The sequence below is a fragment of the Artemia sp. Qi Xiang Cuo genome, chromosome 11, assembly GCF_049724085.1.
Source record: "Artemia sp. Qi Xiang Cuo chromosome 11, ASM4972408v1, whole genome shotgun sequence".
In the NCBI taxonomy this organism is placed as follows: Eukaryota; Metazoa; Arthropoda; class Branchiopoda; order Anostraca; family Artemiidae; genus Artemia; species Artemia sp. Qi Xiang Cuo.
Genome location: NC_142804.1, coordinates 51,521,824 through 51,540,089, shown reverse-complemented (window position 1 = coordinate 51,540,089; position 18,266 = coordinate 51,521,824). Strand labels below are relative to the sequence as shown.

General features: G+C 34.8%; 1 protein-coding gene across 3 annotated transcripts; it reads right to left on the bottom strand.

Moving 5' to 3' along the window:
- Positions 1–1,169: 1,169 nt before the first annotated feature.
- LOC148947114 (mitochondrial import inner membrane translocase subunit TIM16-like) lies at positions 1,170–18,121 on the bottom strand. 3 transcript variants are annotated; one of them, XM_089097266.1, is made up of 2 exons: positions 18,087–18,121; positions 1,170–2,065 (listed from the first exon to the last, which is right to left on the bottom strand). In XM_089097266.1, the coding sequence occupies exon 2, from the start codon at positions 2,061–2,063 to the stop codon at positions 1,683–1,685; it is 381 nt and encodes a 126-aa protein (XP_088953392.1). In that variant the 5' UTR covers positions 2,064–2,065; positions 18,087–18,121; the 3' UTR covers positions 1,170–1,682. The 3 variants fall into 3 exon arrangements, with proteins under 3 accessions (XP_088953392.1, XP_088953393.1, XP_088953391.1); XM_089097267.1 differs by lacking the exon at positions 18,087–18,121 and adding an exon at positions 6,782–6,818; XM_089097265.1 differs by lacking the exon at positions 18,087–18,121 and adding an exon at positions 17,939–18,008 and having other exon boundaries at positions 1,176–2,065.
- Between the last annotated feature and the right edge of the window lie 145 nt (positions 18,122–18,266).

Below are 18,266 nucleotides of genomic sequence, written 5' to 3'. Positions count from 1 at the left end.
TATCTAGTTGTCACTTTCTTTCAGTTGAAAAATCGTGCTTTTTATTTAATTTCGGATTGTTTTCAAATAACGTCAGGATATCTGGCTCCACCTCCACGGAAAAATCCCCTTCCCACAGAAATATATCTGGACAATTCAATCATAGCGAAAATTTACCCCAGACGATTAACCTTAACATCTCCGCGCGGAAACTTGAATCGATAAAGAGAAAGCAAGGCATATAAAGAAATTTCGTACAGGAATTCTGGCAAAATCACCCAGTGGAAAATTTCCCCTGAACATTTCACCTCAGGAAGCTTCCTTCTCCATGGAAAGTTCTCCCCGTGCAAAATCCTCCCAGCAGAAAATTTGTCCTCCCCTCCCCACCCGAAAAATGTATGTATATTTCCCAATAACAATTACTATATGTAAACAATGGACAAATTTTTATAACTTAAAAATCTTTCTCCAAGCGCTGTAGGGGGTCATTTTATCTCCCAAGACATAGTTATTGGCCGTTTGAACTATCCTGAACAAAATAGCAGAACAAATATCCTGAACAAATCACTTTTAGCTCTTAAAAATGGGGAACTAAAGTTTTCAATTTCCAATCAAATGAGCCTCCTCCAAAGTTTATACGACCATTCCCTTCCACAAAACCTTAAATGCCCCAAGAGAATAACTTACAGCACTGTCCTCGAGTTCTGAGAGGTTGTGTCAACCACAGAGTTCTTGTTATATGATCTTTGGTCTATTTTCGACAAAATGTCCGTTCCGAAAATTCCATTGCATGCATTTTTAGAAGAGGGGGCGGGGGTTTGGGAGGGGCTAGTCGCCCTCCGATCACTTTCAACTTTTAAAAAAAGTACTAGAACGTCCATTTTCCGATCAAATGAGCCCCCTCTGAAGTTTATATGATTACCCCTTCAACAAAAAGTACCTCTGGAAAAAAACAACAAAAAAACATTGAAGCCATATGGCCTTTGCTACAGGCAAAATTATAGCGTTGCCTCTGTTTGCAGTCCCTGTTGCATTTAAAATTGTCTTTATATTCTAGGCAAATGAACCAACATTTTCACCTAGAATTATTAACATGGCTTAAAATCAGAAAAAAAAAAAAAAACCTTTCAAACGAATATATTCAATCAATCTCTCATTGTAATCAAATTTGACTAGCACATAATTTGGAATGTGGATCTGACTGCAAATAGCCTAAGAATTGATGCAGCTTATAAGCTGAAATGTAAAGAATCATTTTTTTTTGTTTCTTTACTCCTCAGTGCTTTAGCAACTTGACACACAAATCAAATTTATAGCTATGCCTTTATCACTCACTTTAGTTATTTCTTAAACTACCTTATTTATCACCTAGCTTTTCAGCTTTTTTAATCAACCAGCCTTTTAAAACAGCTTATTTATTTCAATTATTAGTTCAGAGAAATCAATAAGGTAATAAATAAGCAAACTACAAAAGAAAGTTTCATTCCAGTTTTATTTTTCGTTTGTTAATTTGCTAATTTTGTGTTAGTTTGTTTAATTAAACTATACCTAAGATTTATTAATAAATTATACAACTTCGAAACAATATTACAAGATTTAAAAATATATTTGACTTAAATAAGATCATCACAATTCACTGATTCCTTTTAACTCTGAGAAATAACTTCAAAGTAGTTCAAAAACCTACAATTAACTGTTCTTAACTATGTTTTATTTGAAGAAGTCTCTTGTTGTTTTTCAGTCTCAAGCCTTAACTCCTCATCCAACCTTTCTTTAGCACGGTATACTTTTGACTGCAAATAAAATGATCCACCTTTAGATTTTTCATTAATACTAAATAAATGCTGATATCTTTCTTGAACAAGCTGAGGATCAAGCTTGTCTACATTTAAAATTTGCTTTGCTTCTTCAAGATTCATGCCACTTTTAAGGTTTGCAGCTGCGCTTTGAGCTCCAGCCCGACCTCCACCAGCACGGGAAGCAGCCTGCTGACTAGCTTGGAACTCTTGCTTTATGGCCTTGGCAAAAGCTCGCCCAAAAATTTGTGAGCCAGCTATTATAATTTGAGCTATGTACTTTGCCATCCCTAGAATAAAAATTGAACGTAAATCAAAAAGTTCAAATCAAGAACCTAAGAAACTCAAATAGAACTGAAAGATAAAATGTTAGTCATTTTTTTCACAATACTTGTAGCCTATGCACACAGGTAAAGCCCAATAGAGGAAGGGAGTCAAAGTCAAAGAAAGGAATTTATAGGCCACGATTCGGTTTACTAGGGCAACACTTTACACCTGTCTCAGAGGCGAGGGAAGGGAGATCCCCCTTGTGTGAAGGTATAATTATGCCTACATATATGCTCATATATATGGATAGGGGAATAACACTCCCTCAGTTAGCTAGTCAAAAGAGCCCCATTCTCTAAAATAACTGAAAAAAGTGTTCTAATTATGTGCTATTTCCAATTCTAACTCTCCACTTGTTTAACGAAAACATTCTGATCCCCCTCAGGGTTAAAACTGATATGCCTGAAACTAAATCTATATTTAGTTCTAACCCTGGGAGGGGGGAGGGTATAATAAAGTGCATCTCTAGGCAAGATTCTTTGATTTGTTAGGAGGAAGAAACTCCTTTGATCACTCTGAATAGGACATTTCCCCGCCCCATCGTTATCTTGTATGAACATGCCCAGGCACACACAGGTTTAACCATTAGGAAAGAGAGGTCAGTTTTCCTGGCCTAGTGAAATTTGTTGGCAGATTTTAATATTTGTTGGCAGATTTGGCAGCTTTTCGAGTCCTGCTACTGGCAGTTTTGGAACTTTTTCCATACCTGCATAAGTGTAAGCTAATTTCTTAAACCACATTGGCCTGACATAACAAAAAGAAAAACTAGCAAAAATGGGGTTTTTTAAAGGCCAAATGAAAATACTGACAAAAGACAACAAAGCGAATATTCGAGGGGACAAACGCCTCTCTTCTTCAGCGCGAAAGTGTCTGCAAGGAATGCAATTATTGAAATCAGAAATCAGATGACATAGCTCTCTCCTGCTCATTCAATTGCTGGTTTGTTTTGTTTTTAGTGACTGAATATTTTTCTTTTATTTATCAGTTATTCGTTAGTATCCGTTGATGGTAGTTCAAATTTTTGGATTTTTGCAAATCGCGGATATTGGTGAATGACTCACTTTTTTGGATGTTAGGTATTTGGTTTTAATTCTTATACTTTTTGGTTTTAATTCTTATACTTTTTGGTTTTAATGGATTTTATTCATCTCTTAATTTTTTCGTTTTTCATTGTTTTTTTTCACATTGACATTGAGTTTCCGCGTTTTATTTTTATTTTATTTTTTTACTTCGGCACTCTCATTGAGCATATTTATTTTCGCTTCGCGCTGAAGAAGAGAGGCGTTTGTCCCCTCAAAATATTCGCTTTGTTGTGTTCTGTCAGTATTTTCACTTGGCCTTTAAAAAACCCCATTTTTGCTCGTTTTTCTTTCCTGCATAAATCTTTTCCTTGAAAAATGGTATTAGCTATTAAGTGCTGTTATATTGGTCCTATTGTTTCAAATTCCAAGTTGAATATCTTCACTGACAGGATGAACTGTTTTACTTGCTTATCTGCAAAACTATCATTTTGGCACAATTTTAATTTCAAAGAAAATTAAAGAGAGGTTAAAGGACTCTCTATATATGTTGCTACCTACAAGAAGAAGAACCTTTTGGTAGAATATTGTATTGCTTTATCTATTAGGTTCAATGTCTTATACATCAGTTTTTGGTATCTTTTCCTTAACTCATGAATCATAACACAACCAGCCAACTTCTAGGAGAAAGTCAATCATTCCAATTGTAAGCAGATGCAAGGAATGTTAGAATACTATAATATTGTCCAAGAGGCCTTAAATATGCTAACTGATGCCCTTCTGAATGGATGTTTTCAGACTGTTCAAAGAAATAAGAAACAAAATTGATCTCTACCACCACCTCCCTTTCCCTCCTCCCACTGAAAAAATATCAAAGTCCCATAGTGCCATCATTAAAGGTGCCTGAAACACATGCTTCATAATCATCATCCCTAGGTGGATATCATAAACTAACTACTAAGATAATTAATTATCTGGATAGTTGGATATTTAGATTTTATTATGCCATTTTGAATTTAGATTTTATTATGTGCTTGAGGCATACATATATAAGAAAGGCAATGATACCTTTTTATCCACCAAATTAGTTAGTGATAATGTGCCTAAAGAGATTCAATTATCTGGCTAGTTGAATATTATCACCAAATTGCCTTGAAAATCTGTTTATCTGCCTAGTTGGATATAGGCCTATATAGGAATGGCTATTACCTTAAACTACCTTAAATTGCAGCTAGGAGCAATCTAAGAATTTCTCCCTGTAGAGCTTGCAAATGATGACTTGAGTTGTATTCAAAGTTCTTTAGTGACGAGGTGCTGTTGCATGATCAGTACAATTTCAATTGAGTTTACATTCTCTGGAGAACCACTCAGCATCAAGCCTTCGTTTGAAAGCATCAACGAATTGAGCAGTACCATAACTGTTTCATTAGATAGCTTGTTTCAACTGTTGACAATTCGTGATGAAAAGAATTGTGTGCGGACTCTAGATATGATAGATTGCTTGACAAGTTTCAGGTGATGACCTCTAGTTTTTGAGTCGGGACCAACAGAATGGAATAATGCTCAGGGAGTATTAGCCCTCATTGACTTCTAGGTTACAATGACATCCCCTCTATTTCTCCTGCAAACAAGTGTAGGGAGATTCAGCTTTGATAGTCATGCTGGGTAGGAAAGCTCCCACATGCCACTTTGGTGGCATGCCTCTGCACATCTTCAAGATCTTTTATGTCTTTTGTAAAATATGGAGAGGCAAGGGACATTTGAACTTCAAGCTTGAGATGCACAAGTCCCTTATATAGAAGACTGATGACTTTAGGGGAATGAGTGGAAACAGTACTCTTAATCAGTCCCATAGTTGAACTAGCACCAGCAGCAGACCTCTTCGGATGAGTGCTGAATTTTGATTCATTGTCAATAGTGACACCAAGACCTTGATCATTATTTACAAAGGGGAGTGAGTGGCCTCTCCTCTATTAAGATACATTATAATCTGTCTTGCTAGGAATTCATGATGTGATCTTTATTTACTTTTTATCTAACTAGATGAATATTCTATGTCAGAATATTAAAGACGTATAATATCCAACTAGACAGGTTATATTGCTTAAATTTAAAGAGATTTTTATCCTTCCAATATATTCTATTTATAAATTCTTAGCATTCATATTATGCACCTAGTTAGACAGGCCAAGTTAGCTCTTATGCTTTGTTGTTTCAGCTAACAAGATAAAATTATTTTCTTCTGGATTTCAAATCAGTACCCAAGTTCAGTACTATCAGTACCCACGGATAATTTTGCCAAAATTTAAGTATGGTTGGATACAACTTTTAATTTATTCATTTTCAACAAAAACAGAGTATTGTCTTGTCACAAATACAACAGAAAATGCAGCAGCAAAACCATAAATATAACAGTCTGATAGCCATTACAAAATAACAACAGCATAACAAAAATAGAGACAACGCTTCCAATTTTGGGCAGCAAAGCCTTAAATGCTATAGCCCCATTGGCCCTTCACATTACACAAATAACAACAGCAATTCTGATAACAAGTAAAAAAGTAACTTTGCAATGAACAATAAGGACAATAAACAAGAGTTGGACACAGGGATATTGAGTTGTACTATAAATAACAAATAAATTCCATAGGCTTAACACATTACAGAAATAAACAAATACTTCAGAATATGCAAGGAAACAAATTCATGGTACTCTTCCTAGAGTACCTTCTTAGGGCAATAAGTAAAATATGTCATAATTATATCATAAATATTATGGTTCTATACAGTGCCTTTCATAAAAAGAAGTTCTAATCAAAGCTCTTTCAAAATCTGTAGCATTATTTGTTGAACAACATGGTCAGGCAACATGTCGTATGGTTTAATGGAGCAACTTACAAAAGAGCCCTGTCCAACTAAAACCCTTTGCTGGTACAATTTTAATGAGTTCTGCCATGTTGGTGAATAATGGCTGAACTGAAAAAAAATGACACTACAAGATCAATTATCAACAACTTTAACAATTTGAAATATATTAACTAAGTCTAATCCATCCCTTCTGAGTTGCAAAGATGCTAGGCTTGAACAACTCAGCCTATGATATTATTTTTACATCCTGTATAATAATATTTTCAGACATTATCTATTGGGTATATTCCCCATCCTACATAAACATGGACAGCAGGTCCCTATTCTTATATACAGTGGCGTATTTAGAGGGGGCCCAGCCCCCCCCAATTTCACAAAAAAAAATTTAAGAGTTTAATGTCTTGGTCTCAGTAGTCCCTTTGATTTTTTGCTGTAAACTTTGATAATAAATTGGAAGTGCTACAGAGCAATAAAATTTCTCGATTTTACAGATGTTTTACATATCTGTCTAGGTTTAGATCCTACACTTTTAAGATATCTCTCGTGTCCTTAGCTGAGAATTATCATTCCATTCCTTGGCTCAGGTCTCCTGCAAGTCCTATTTCATACTTATTGCGATTATGTTTGATCCAGTTGAAAGCTGTGTAAGCTTTGCTGTTAGTATTTGCCTCCATATGGCTCAGTGATACTTAAAAAGAAAGCACAATATATATTGACGGGCATCTCACTTAATTACGAAACGAAACTGTCTACAGTTTCTTTATCATTTTTTTTTTCAAAAACAATACATACAGTTGATGAAGGTGGTACTTTGACGTCTATTGTTCCAGTTGTTGAGGCAAGGGTAGACAGCGCTTGGCTAATTGCATTCCTGGCAAAACCCTTCCAGTCAAAGAGATTATTAATAAATGTCCTTTTTTATTGCAGCTTTATGCATCATTTTTCTATTTTCATATTTTTAAATGCCCAAGAAAGATTGAATATCAAGAATGAAACACATTAGCCCCATAACAGCATTGCATTGACACAGATCAGTACTGATCAATTTTCTATCGGATGTAGATCTACAGCTTTTGTCAACATTGTTGCCCAGCATGAAAACCTGAACAAAAGTTAAAATACCTTATTTCACTTCAAATTCTAATAGGAAAGTTTAAATGTAAATCCTAACCATAGTAATTTATTAATTTTCTTTAATACCTCAGAGAAGTAAGAAAATATTGTAACTTTTTGTAGTTATAAAGCAGCCACCATTAGTCTATAACTCAATTAGAGAAGCTACACTGCACAGTGGAGTGTTTTTTTTTTAAGTTTTTATTTATTAGGATATAAATATATTGATTTTCTTACTGGTCATTTTCCCTTAAATTCAAAACACACAGAAAGGAGAGAGTTTTTTTAATTTCTTGCAAAAGATAGGGTGAAATGAAGATTGATACAAGAACTAGAGTTGCAGTAGCAGCTTTATAATTACAAACTTTCTTATCTCACAACTCGAACTAAAGAAAATAAAACACCTTGCACAACTGTTGCTCGTTTTCACCAACAATATGTGCCATAGAACCCTTGTTGAATGAGAGAAGAGGATTGTTAATGAACCAAGATATGCAAGAACGGATTGTTGGACAACCATAGTTGCGTTTTTTGTCCCCTATCTTCTGAGGCCTTCGTTCATTTTCACATTTTTTGAACCAGAAAGGAGAACAGAAACTGTCGTCAGTTTTCCTATCTCCTCTTGGAATTAGCATACAAATAAAAAAAAAATGAAACATGGCTGACAATTATGCAGCTGCAAAGGTTGCAAGAAATAAAAACCCCTTTCGGAATTTAAGGTTACAAGATACAATTGATTTTGAATAAAACGTGAAAATATGAATTAGGTTGTTTTTTTGGTCATGGTCTGAGGAAAAAGGCATTAGACACACTTTTAAAAAGAAGAGTCATATTGGCAGAAAGGAAAGAGGACTTAGGAGGAAGGTCTGTGTCCATTCTGAACAAAAAATCCAAATTATGTTGATTAACAGAAATGACTATGAGTCATTGGACTGAAAAATCTTCCATTTTTATGTTTCAATTGCTGAAAATTGTTTTAACACTTTAGTTTAAATATTTGTGAATTAAACCAACTTTTCAAGTCAATTTGCATAAGACATCAGAATAGCTTCTAAGCCCAAGTATCAATAATACTTTTCATGAAACAGACCAACATTTGCTTGTTAAGCAAAACGCTATCTAATCAATGTACATATATCATATATAATGTACATCCTGTGTCCACAAAGATTTCAATCAAGGCAGTTAGCACAACAGGAAATTCAAAAGCTGTTAAATTATTCAATGAGACTTTTTGAGGTGATTTTTAATGTTTTCCCAGCAGGTACACTAAAATATTTTTAGGGACTGGCCTTTCCAGAGCTTTAAAATGAAAACTGTGCTCCATTCAATAAAAAAAACAAAATTTATTTTTTTCATTATGCAAGTTTTATTAAATCTGAATATCTCTATCTCTGGCACAAAACTGGAAAAGTTAAAAGGTTTTCTAAGATTTCTGGGAAAATAGGTGTTGGATTTTAGTTTTCTGTTGTTCACTCGAATCTCTTATCTTAGCTATACAAGTTATGGCAAGACCACCCAACTAATTCTGAATAGTCTGGCCACACAAATTAAAAAAGCCTGCAATGGACAAGATAGGGTGATTCTTCAACGTATCAAACATCCTTAAATGTTTTCACTTTTTTGACTTTAATAAATTAAGAAGTATTAAGACTTTAAGGAATAAATATTATATTATGTATATTAAGCTGACAATCCATGATTATTTGTTTGTTTTTTTGTTAAGTAAAAGGAAATTATGTTCTGGTCTTGAGAGGACATGAGGGTTGTATTTTCTGTTGGGGGTATTTTCCATGGAGGGGGGGTAAACACCTAGAACCAGCTAAAATACTTAAGACTTTTATTTCAAACCCGAATTCTAACCTCTGTTCTAATGTTTATAGAAACATGCCTAAGGTCATTGATATTCTTAAGCAGAGACAAATTTACTAGTGACTACTTTGTTGTTGCAGGTGTATGACTCCTGCAAATGTTTCAAGGAGTAATCTCAAAACATTCTCTCCCTTGACAAAAAGCACTTGGCAATGTGAGCTCAACAAACTAGTTTTAGACAGTCAGGCTGCTTTGCAAGGAATGACAGCACTAGTACATTTTGCTGCAGATTTGGCCAATGTCAAGGCCAAACTACTCATTCTACAGTCAAGTCTTTTTTGGTCCTGAGCAATATTTGAGTTTCCACCACAGTCTCCATTAAATAGATGACATTTGAAAATTATACATAATTTTCATGATTTTATAAAAAATTTTATGATTTTTTGCAATCTTGAAATTATATAAAATTATAAATGTCCTGCAGTAAGGAATGAGCTACTCTTGATTAACTCATTTCCTTAATTGGTCACATTTATATTCCAGTGTGTACAGCCAGTACAATAAGAGGTGAAAGAACCTATCTTTTGTGTTCAAGGACCTCCTCATTTATGTAGAAGTATTTCTTAATATTGGCTAGTGGAGATGATTAATGTAACTTCAAAGGAATTGTTTGCTCATGTTGTCTGTTTCTATTACAATCATCAAATAGAAGAAAGTTTTTTGTATTTCAACACTGCAAATGAATTGTAAGGCATAGGTCTTTAAAAGTAGAATATTAGACTCTGCCTAGAGTTTGGACTGGACCATGAATAAGTTAGTTAATATTGGCTTTGATGGAGGTAGTAGCATGTCTGGTTTGTACAGCTGCACTCAAGCAGAGATATGAAAGCAGTACCCACTTGCCATTTACACACATTGTTTAAACCATGCCCTGGTGAAGGCCTCCAAACTGGACTTAATTCAAATGCTATATGGAAACTTCTAAGAAGTTTTTGTTTTTTCCTATCCCCCCAAAAATAAACTGAGTCAATAGCTTCCGCCCTGGCACATACAGAAAAGCAAATGCTCCTTCACTTTTGTGACACAATGTGGGTTGAAAGTCATGATAGTATTGACACATTTCTGGCCTTTTTCCTGCTGTTGTTGGAGTACTAGAGAGCTTTGTTGACAGCCAGTCCAATTCAGGTGTAATGGCAAGAGCCATCAGAGGTCCTAAGTGGCCACCTCTACTGACTTAAGCTCCATTTCTCCTTTGATTCTTGTTGGAAAGTGAGTTTGATTCTCCTTTCAACTTCCATTTTTCAGCAGATGGAAAATTTAGATCTACTTACCTTCTCGTTTCTAATCTGGATTCCCCACTTTGCCACAGAAGAGTGTGCTTATATATAAGAGATGGACTAATGGTTAGTCTCACTCAATTTAATTCTCTAACTACTGATGGAATTGAGTCTGTGTGGGTACAAATACACAATCAACCAATCTCAATTGTAGTGGGTGTTATTTATAGAAGCCCCAGTGTTCCCTGTGTTTTGGACTCTGAATCTAATTTGGCTTCCATGTTATCTCATGTGATGTCCAATTTTGTCAGCTATGATCTTGTACTGTTGGGGGACTTTAACCTTCCTGAAATTCAATGGATTGACTGATCTGGTTTTTGTAATAGAGATTCTCCTTTTTTGTCTGCCATCTCAGATAATTCCCTCTGTCAAACAGTCTCACAACCAACTCGTTTCAGGGAAGGTCAAGTCTCCAACGCCCTTGATCTGGTTATTCTCAGTAACCCTGACCTTCTTATTAAGAAGTAATAACCAGAACAGTTGGTAATAGCAACCATATAGTAATTATTTTGGAGTTATGTCTGCCTATCAAACAACTTTCTTCAAAGCAATAAAAATATGTAAACTACAAACGAGTCTCTGAAAAACTTGCCAATGTCAACTGGAAAAGCTTATTACTGATGATATTGATGAAAATCTTGCACCAGAATTTTTCAGGCTAAACAGCCAAAAAGTTTACCTTTTTTAACTACTAAAGTAAGCAAGCTAATCAGTAGAAGACACAGAGCATGGAATCACAATAGAAAAAATAAGACCACAGAAAATTATGAAGTCTTTGAATCTTTTTGTAATCAAACAACTAATCAAATAAAGAAGTTGAAGACAAGGTTTGAGGAAAAATTGGCTGAGGATGTTAGGATAACCCTAAATCTTTCTGGCATTATACCACTCAAAAATGTAGCACCAGACACAAAGTCCCAGATATCCTGCACAATGTTCAATCAGTTGCTGATCTTGAGCTGAAAGTTGAAATTTCAAATAATATTTCCCTTCTGTTTTTTCCTCCAATTCCAGTATGTTTATCCTACACCTTCTTTATATGATGTATCACATAAGATGGAACCAATTTTGATTACTGATACATTGGTTATAAAGGAACCTACATCCCTCAAACTGAATAAATCTGCTGGTCCAGACAGCATTCACTCACATATCCTACATGAATGTTGTACAGTTTTGTGTCAACCTATTTTTCTGCTGTTCAAGCTATCATTAAACCTTTCCAGACTACCTCATGATTGAAAAACTGCACATATCATTCCTAGGTTTAAAAAAAGGTAGAAAGGACTTTGCTGAATATTATCAACCTATTAGCACAACATCAGCAAGTTGTTAAACACCTTGAAGCAAATAATGTTTTACACAGTTCACAACATGGCTTTCATTCAGGAAGATCTGTTGATAAAAATCTCCTTGAATTACATGGTCACATCACCAAGTTGCTTGGTATTGGGGTGCCTGCTGACATGATTCTGCTTGCCTTTTCTACAGCTTTTGACAAAGTGTGCCACAAGCAAGTTGCAATTAAATTATGTGCAGTAAAGCTTGAAGAGAAATCCCTAATCTTGATCCTTGATTTTCTTTATTTGTGATCTCAATGTGTTCAGTTATAATGACTCTGGTAATCAAGTTCTTTCTTCCTCTATTCATGTTCTGAGTGGAGTTCCTCAGGGAAGTGTTTTGGGTCCTAAACTATTTAACATCTTCATCAATAATGCTCCTTCCATTATGAGCAGTATATCAACTCTTAATGTAGACAACCTTAAGCTTTTTAGAACAGCTTTGTCCTGTGAAGATCACACCCTGCTACAAAATAATCTTCAACTTCTGGATCAATGGGCTGAGGCCTGGGTTCTTGAATTCAATGTTGCCAAGCGTCATATCTTTCACATTGGCAAACTGAATCCTACCTGCTCTTATTTTTTCTTAGGCCCCCCGCTCTCTTCTGTAAATAATCAACAGGATCTTGGTGTCACTATTGACAATTAAATAAAATTCAGTATTCATACTAAGAGGTCTGCTTCTGGGGCCAACCTTGAGACTAATTAAGTAGGGTAAAGGCACTGAAGATTTGACTGTTTAAAAAAAAAAAAAACACTTTTTCTACCCTGGAAGGCCTAACTTAAAGACTTTTGGTTTGAAAAGGATTTCAGTATGTAGGAAAAACATCGAGGAATCTTGCTGTTTGATTAGAAGTTTGAAGTTTTATCAACAATAGCTAAAAAAAACTTCTGTTTTCTGAATTTGGACCATATTCACCAACAAATTCAACAGACCAATTCAACATGCCTATTCTTTTTACTTTATCTCTTCGTTTCTCTTTAACTTTGTTTAATTTGTAAACGAATAAAACAATATTCAGAGAGTGGAAGCAAAACACTGAAAAAATTGTCTAAGATATAGGAACAAAATTGGATAATCACATGGAATGTAATTGTGTGACCTAGGTCATATGTTTTTTTTTTCCTTTTTTCTCATTTTTGTATATATGCAACAAGAATAATATCTCCAAATGCTATTTGGAATGGTCCAGTTCCTCTCAGCTTTAATGATTCAACAAAGATTGCCTTATTGTTCCCAGTGAAAATGTTGTCAGCATTTTACCATTTCAAAGTTAATCTACCATTTTTGTTCACTTTAAATATTTTAGTTGTGACTATCTTTTGTCTATAAAGTCTAGAATCCTTGAAATATACATGCCCTACTTAATACTGTTAGAATGTGTGACACCAAGAAGTTTAACATGTTTCACTAGCATTTTGGGTGGGATAGGGTCGAAAAAAAAACAGGAGTGGATTTCAAGAATTTTAAGAAGTTTAGCATCATCATAACTGACTTAGTGGAATTTACATTTGTTTGTAAATTCTGAGCCTTAACCTAAACATGGGTAGGATTTTGATGGGGCCACTTTTGATATTTCTATGACATACTTCAAGGATGAGCAAGTAATCTACACCTTAACACTTTTGAGGAAAATTCTTCCCAATTTCATTAATCAATACTATATATAAGAGTTTCTAACAAGGTCACTTAAGGAATTCTACACCAAGAAGGGAGGGGATCAGAGAGAATATTTTTGTATTTTAAAACTTGGGTTGTATTAGAAAGAAAACATATACAAAATTTACTAAGAGAGGGTCTACTTCAAAGTTATTCAGTGATAAATGAATTAGGATGTTATAATCAACCAATTTAAATGTTTAAAAATATGAACATAGTATGAGGCCAAGTGGCAGTTCCTCAGATGATGGAAAAATCTAGCATCAAATCAGTAAAACTACAATTTAATAAAAACCTTTCTTTTTGTTTTTTCATGTGAAATATTAATGGAAATGATGATCATCAAAATCTCTTGTTGCTGAGAATGTACCCATAAATTCAACAACTGTTTTTGTCAGAGGACCCTTGAATTTTGACACCAATTGTTTCTCATCTGTTTTACATGTTCAGTGAAGTTTCAACAGAGTCACCTATATTTTGACAGGGCCTGTTGCTGTCTGTCAAAAATTTCGCCAAGATTACTACAAGACATTCTCAAAAGAAATGAATCTCATGATAGAAGCCAATATCTATGTTTGGATTTGGCTGAAGGAAAACTTTTAGTCAGCCTTTTAGTTTTGTCAATATAATATTAGCTGCAATTTTAATATGATTTTATCAAGAAAAAGCCAATGTGGCTACATTTTTAGAGAGGATCAGATGTATCTTGATGCATTGGTGCTGATCCCAACTTTTTTTGCTAAAAGACAACCAAGTAAGGACAATTTGAACATTACATAGTTAAAAAATAGTCAAGAGCTCATTTTGTGTTGAAAACAGGAAGCTGATTGAATTAAATATCCTTTCCTTGTCTCAGTGCATTGGATATAGTGTCCCTGTTTTGCATTGTCAAAATATAACAACAGCTTCAAGAGATAGTGTTCTAAGTTACAACTAAGCAGAGTTATCCTGTTTTGAAGGAAAGTTTTGACAGGGGTTCCAAAATTGCAATGTCATATCATTGGTACCTTTACCCTATACTATTTCCACTTGTTCCCCTAAAGTCACTAGTCTTCTATATAAGGAACTTCCAGTTCCAAAAATTTATATCAGGGTATATGAACTACCAATTAGTCCTTTCACCCCTTTGTCTCTCAAAAAAGTATAGTCAGATATTCAGAAATCCATTGTCCTCATCTGTAACCAACTCTTCTTATCAGTTAAAGCAAACCAATCATCCCAACTAAACTTCTTAATTCTATTGATTGGTTGTGTGGGTACTTAAGTCACCTTTCCTCAGCAGTTTAAGACCTATAGGCTAGCTGGTACCAATATGGTTCTTACCACTCACTCCTGCAAAACAAATGATGAATAACCTCCTTCTTTTTAATGACTTCATTGTACATTAATAATCACTAATCAATTTGACTCTTCTTCAAAATATCAATAGATGACTTAAAAATCTTTCTATCCATGTACCAAGGCAGGTTAGACTTCAGGATTGCAGTGTAGCTATCTGGAATAATAGCCAAGTAGCAGAGCTGTTTAAGGGAATTAGGGAAATAATCTGATGAAGATTGGTCTTTTGTAGACAGATAATATTAATTTTACTATTAGATGGATAATGAATGACATCTCCAAGTTTATTTAAATTAAGAAAAACACAATTCCATTGTTGGCTCTGTAATTTAATAGCCATGGGTTGAGTTGAATAGGTGGCATGCTCTATATTTGGAGAGAATTGGAGATAAGTCCTTTCCTATCTCATCAAAGATGAATTAGAAAAGTAGTATTTAGCAATATCTTTAGTTAAAGTAGCTTTTAGGGTTATGGACCTATTTGATTGGATGATTTGATCCACTGAAGCTATATATTTAATTAGTTTTGTCATATAAGAACCATCTCTATTTTGTACAGTGTTTGCTTGAGTGGATATATTAGGTGAAGCTGCCACTCTTTCAGCCCATGACTTCTGACTAAATCTAAGATTTTGGAGGGCTGGGCTTGCTTTAATTACATTAGGGAGTCCAATACCCTGCTGAGGGGTGTGGATATCTCAATTGCAGATAACTGAGCCTGATTTTGTTTTTTTGGGAGCACACTGCCAAGGGTTGGGTAAAAAGATTGAGGTTGATTTCTTAGCCTCATTAATTCTTGGAGATGATGGTCCTTTGGGAAGCTTAGCAAGCTCCATAGCAGCTATAGGAAATGGGACATTTTCTTGATGGGCTAACACTTTGGCCCATTGGATATATTTAGGACATAAGTTACAATTTGTAGACTGGTGGTCACATCCACAGTTGATGCATTTAGGAGCTGTAGAAAATCTAATTTCACTAAAAACAGGTTGATTATAAAGGCAATTGGGGCAGATTGTTTCAGAGGAAGAGGAATACTTATATGAGTGACCAAGCTTAAAACATTTTGAGCATTGAATAGGTAAATTATAAGCTTTAGATTCACCAAAAAGGAACAATGAGTCAAATTGGGTTCTCACTGGTAAGGCAAAAAGGACACTCATACTGTTTAGTAACCCATTAGCATTTGCTTTGCCCATCCTATTGACTTCCAGGATCTCCAGCAATTCTAACTTATTATTCATGAGACCATTTTCCAGGTCTTCAGTTAATAGTTCAACTGGGACATTATACATCACTATTTTCTGTGTGTTTTTTATAGGTGGAGTCCACCATTCAGAGGTAACTGGTATATTACCAATTCTATTGTGGTTAAGAGCTTTGCATGCATCCTTTCTGTCTTAGAACATAACTGTAAGAGAGCCATCTCTATTAACATTCACACTGAAACTACATCTTAAAGATTTGAATAGATTCATTCTAATGTTAGATGTTTTTGGTGGTAAACACTTGGTCTTTTACTGTTGAGGTGAAAAGGATGATAGGTTTGTTCTTCAATTCCATAGCTGAAACTGAGTTAGGGATTTCTGTTATTTCAGGAGGGCTTTTTGCGTTTCTGCTTTCTAATAACTGTCTGAAAATCATCATTGAGCTGGGAATCATTTTTCAGGTTTGGGACTCTGAGACTGTTATCTGGTGTTATTCTAGCTTTCATCACTAGAGACTAGAGATACAGCAATTGCATTGGCAGCTATGAGGATGTCAGCCTCTGAATACCAATTTGATGGTTGACCCCCTTCTCTGAGGGGGCTAATAAAGCCAGCATACATACAGTTAAGGAAAGAAAAATTCCAAAACAAATCCTACCCACAATAAACTTAAAGGAAAAAGCAATAATATACTTTCTAAAAAATGATAATAAAGGCTTAATTCCAATCACTGAGGAAGAAAAACGATATTTATAAAATAATTTTTCTAAACATCCAAATATTTTTTTTTGTGCATCCTAAGCTTGAAGTTGGAATGTCTTCTGCCTCTCTATAGCCTATCTTAAAAAAGACATAAAAGTTCTTGAAGATGTGCCAGTAAAGTGATATCTGGCATGTGGGAGCTTTCCTATCCTGTAAGACTATCAAAGCTGATTCTCCCCACACTTGTTTACAGGAGAAATAGAGGGGATGCCATTTTACCCCACAAGTTATTGAGGGCTAATACTCTCCCAGCATTACTCCCTACTGTTGGTACCAACTCAAGAACTAGAGGTCATCACCTGAAACTTGGCCAGTAGTCTACAATATCTAGAATCTGTACTCAATTCTTTTCAACATATATTGTGAACAGTAGGAGCAAACTATCTAATGAAACAGTTACTGCTGAATCTGTTGATGTTTTCAAATGAAGGCTAGATGCTGAGGGGTCCTCCAGAGAGATTAAACTCAATTGGGATGCTACTGAACATGGAACAGCACCTGGTCACTAGTGAACTTTGTATACAACTCAAGTCATCATTCTGGAGGTCTACAAGGAGTAATCCTTAGATTGCTCCTAGCTATAGGCCTAATTTAAGGTAAAACATATTCACATGATTCTTGTGACATAATTTAGGCTACTATTTCATTGCCAAAAGTGTTAGGATATTCTCCTTGCCAGATAAACATTTTGATTAAATACACCTTCATAAACATAGACAGGAGATTTATAATTTTGGGTATGATTTAGCCTAAATAGATTTAGATACTTGGGTGGTACTTGGAGCTAGCCTAGTGAAGATTGGTATAGCCTACTAAAATCTAGGATAGCTATTCTTAAAGAGTTAACCTTAAACAGAAGAAATTTAGCCTAGCATATAGATCTAACAGCAACTTAACTGTTGTATTTGTGATTATCTGTCTAGCTCCTAGGCTACTGGGTATCTTAGCCTGGAATAACATCATTAAATGAATTAGGCATAGGCCTACAAGAAAATAGCCAAAGCATTTGATAGAAGCAAGGCTTCCAATCTCAGAAGTAATGGAGCATTAAAGGTGAAGGTTAAAAAAGAGTCTAAGGCCAGACTTCCAATCTCAGAGATAGCCTAGTGAAGGATTAGAGATAAAAGCTCGAAAACTAATTTCTAGGCTAACCTATGACAGATACCACCAGATGGCTAATTTGACAGTCTATATATATGTATACAAATCTTTAAATTAGCCAACCAGCCAACCAGTATTATGACATAGGCTAGCCTAGGCTAATGTTGGGTGTGAACTCATTCCTAAGAGATACATTCTCCTAACTCAACTACTTTTCCTCTATATAATTGGGAAAAAGGGGCTATTTTTAATAAAATAAATTGTGTATAGGGCCTATACCTTGTTCTGCACAAAGTTATGTCTATGCAAGAATAAACTAAAATTGCATATTCCAAATTTTTAAATAATTTGCTTTTCTTTACTACTGCGGAAAATAAATGAATTCCTGTCTTATCTATAGGTATGCCCTGCTAATCATTATATTCACTTTATATTTATGCTGCAAAGAAAAAATAACGTCTTTTGGAAAATTGAACTACAGCATTGCCTAATTATGACTGGGATTCACTGCAAATAGGAATCAATTTACTTCGTTTTAAGGGTATAATCCCTAACCCTCCTATTCGAATTTCTACACATATATCGTAATTCAGAACAAGTTCGTTTT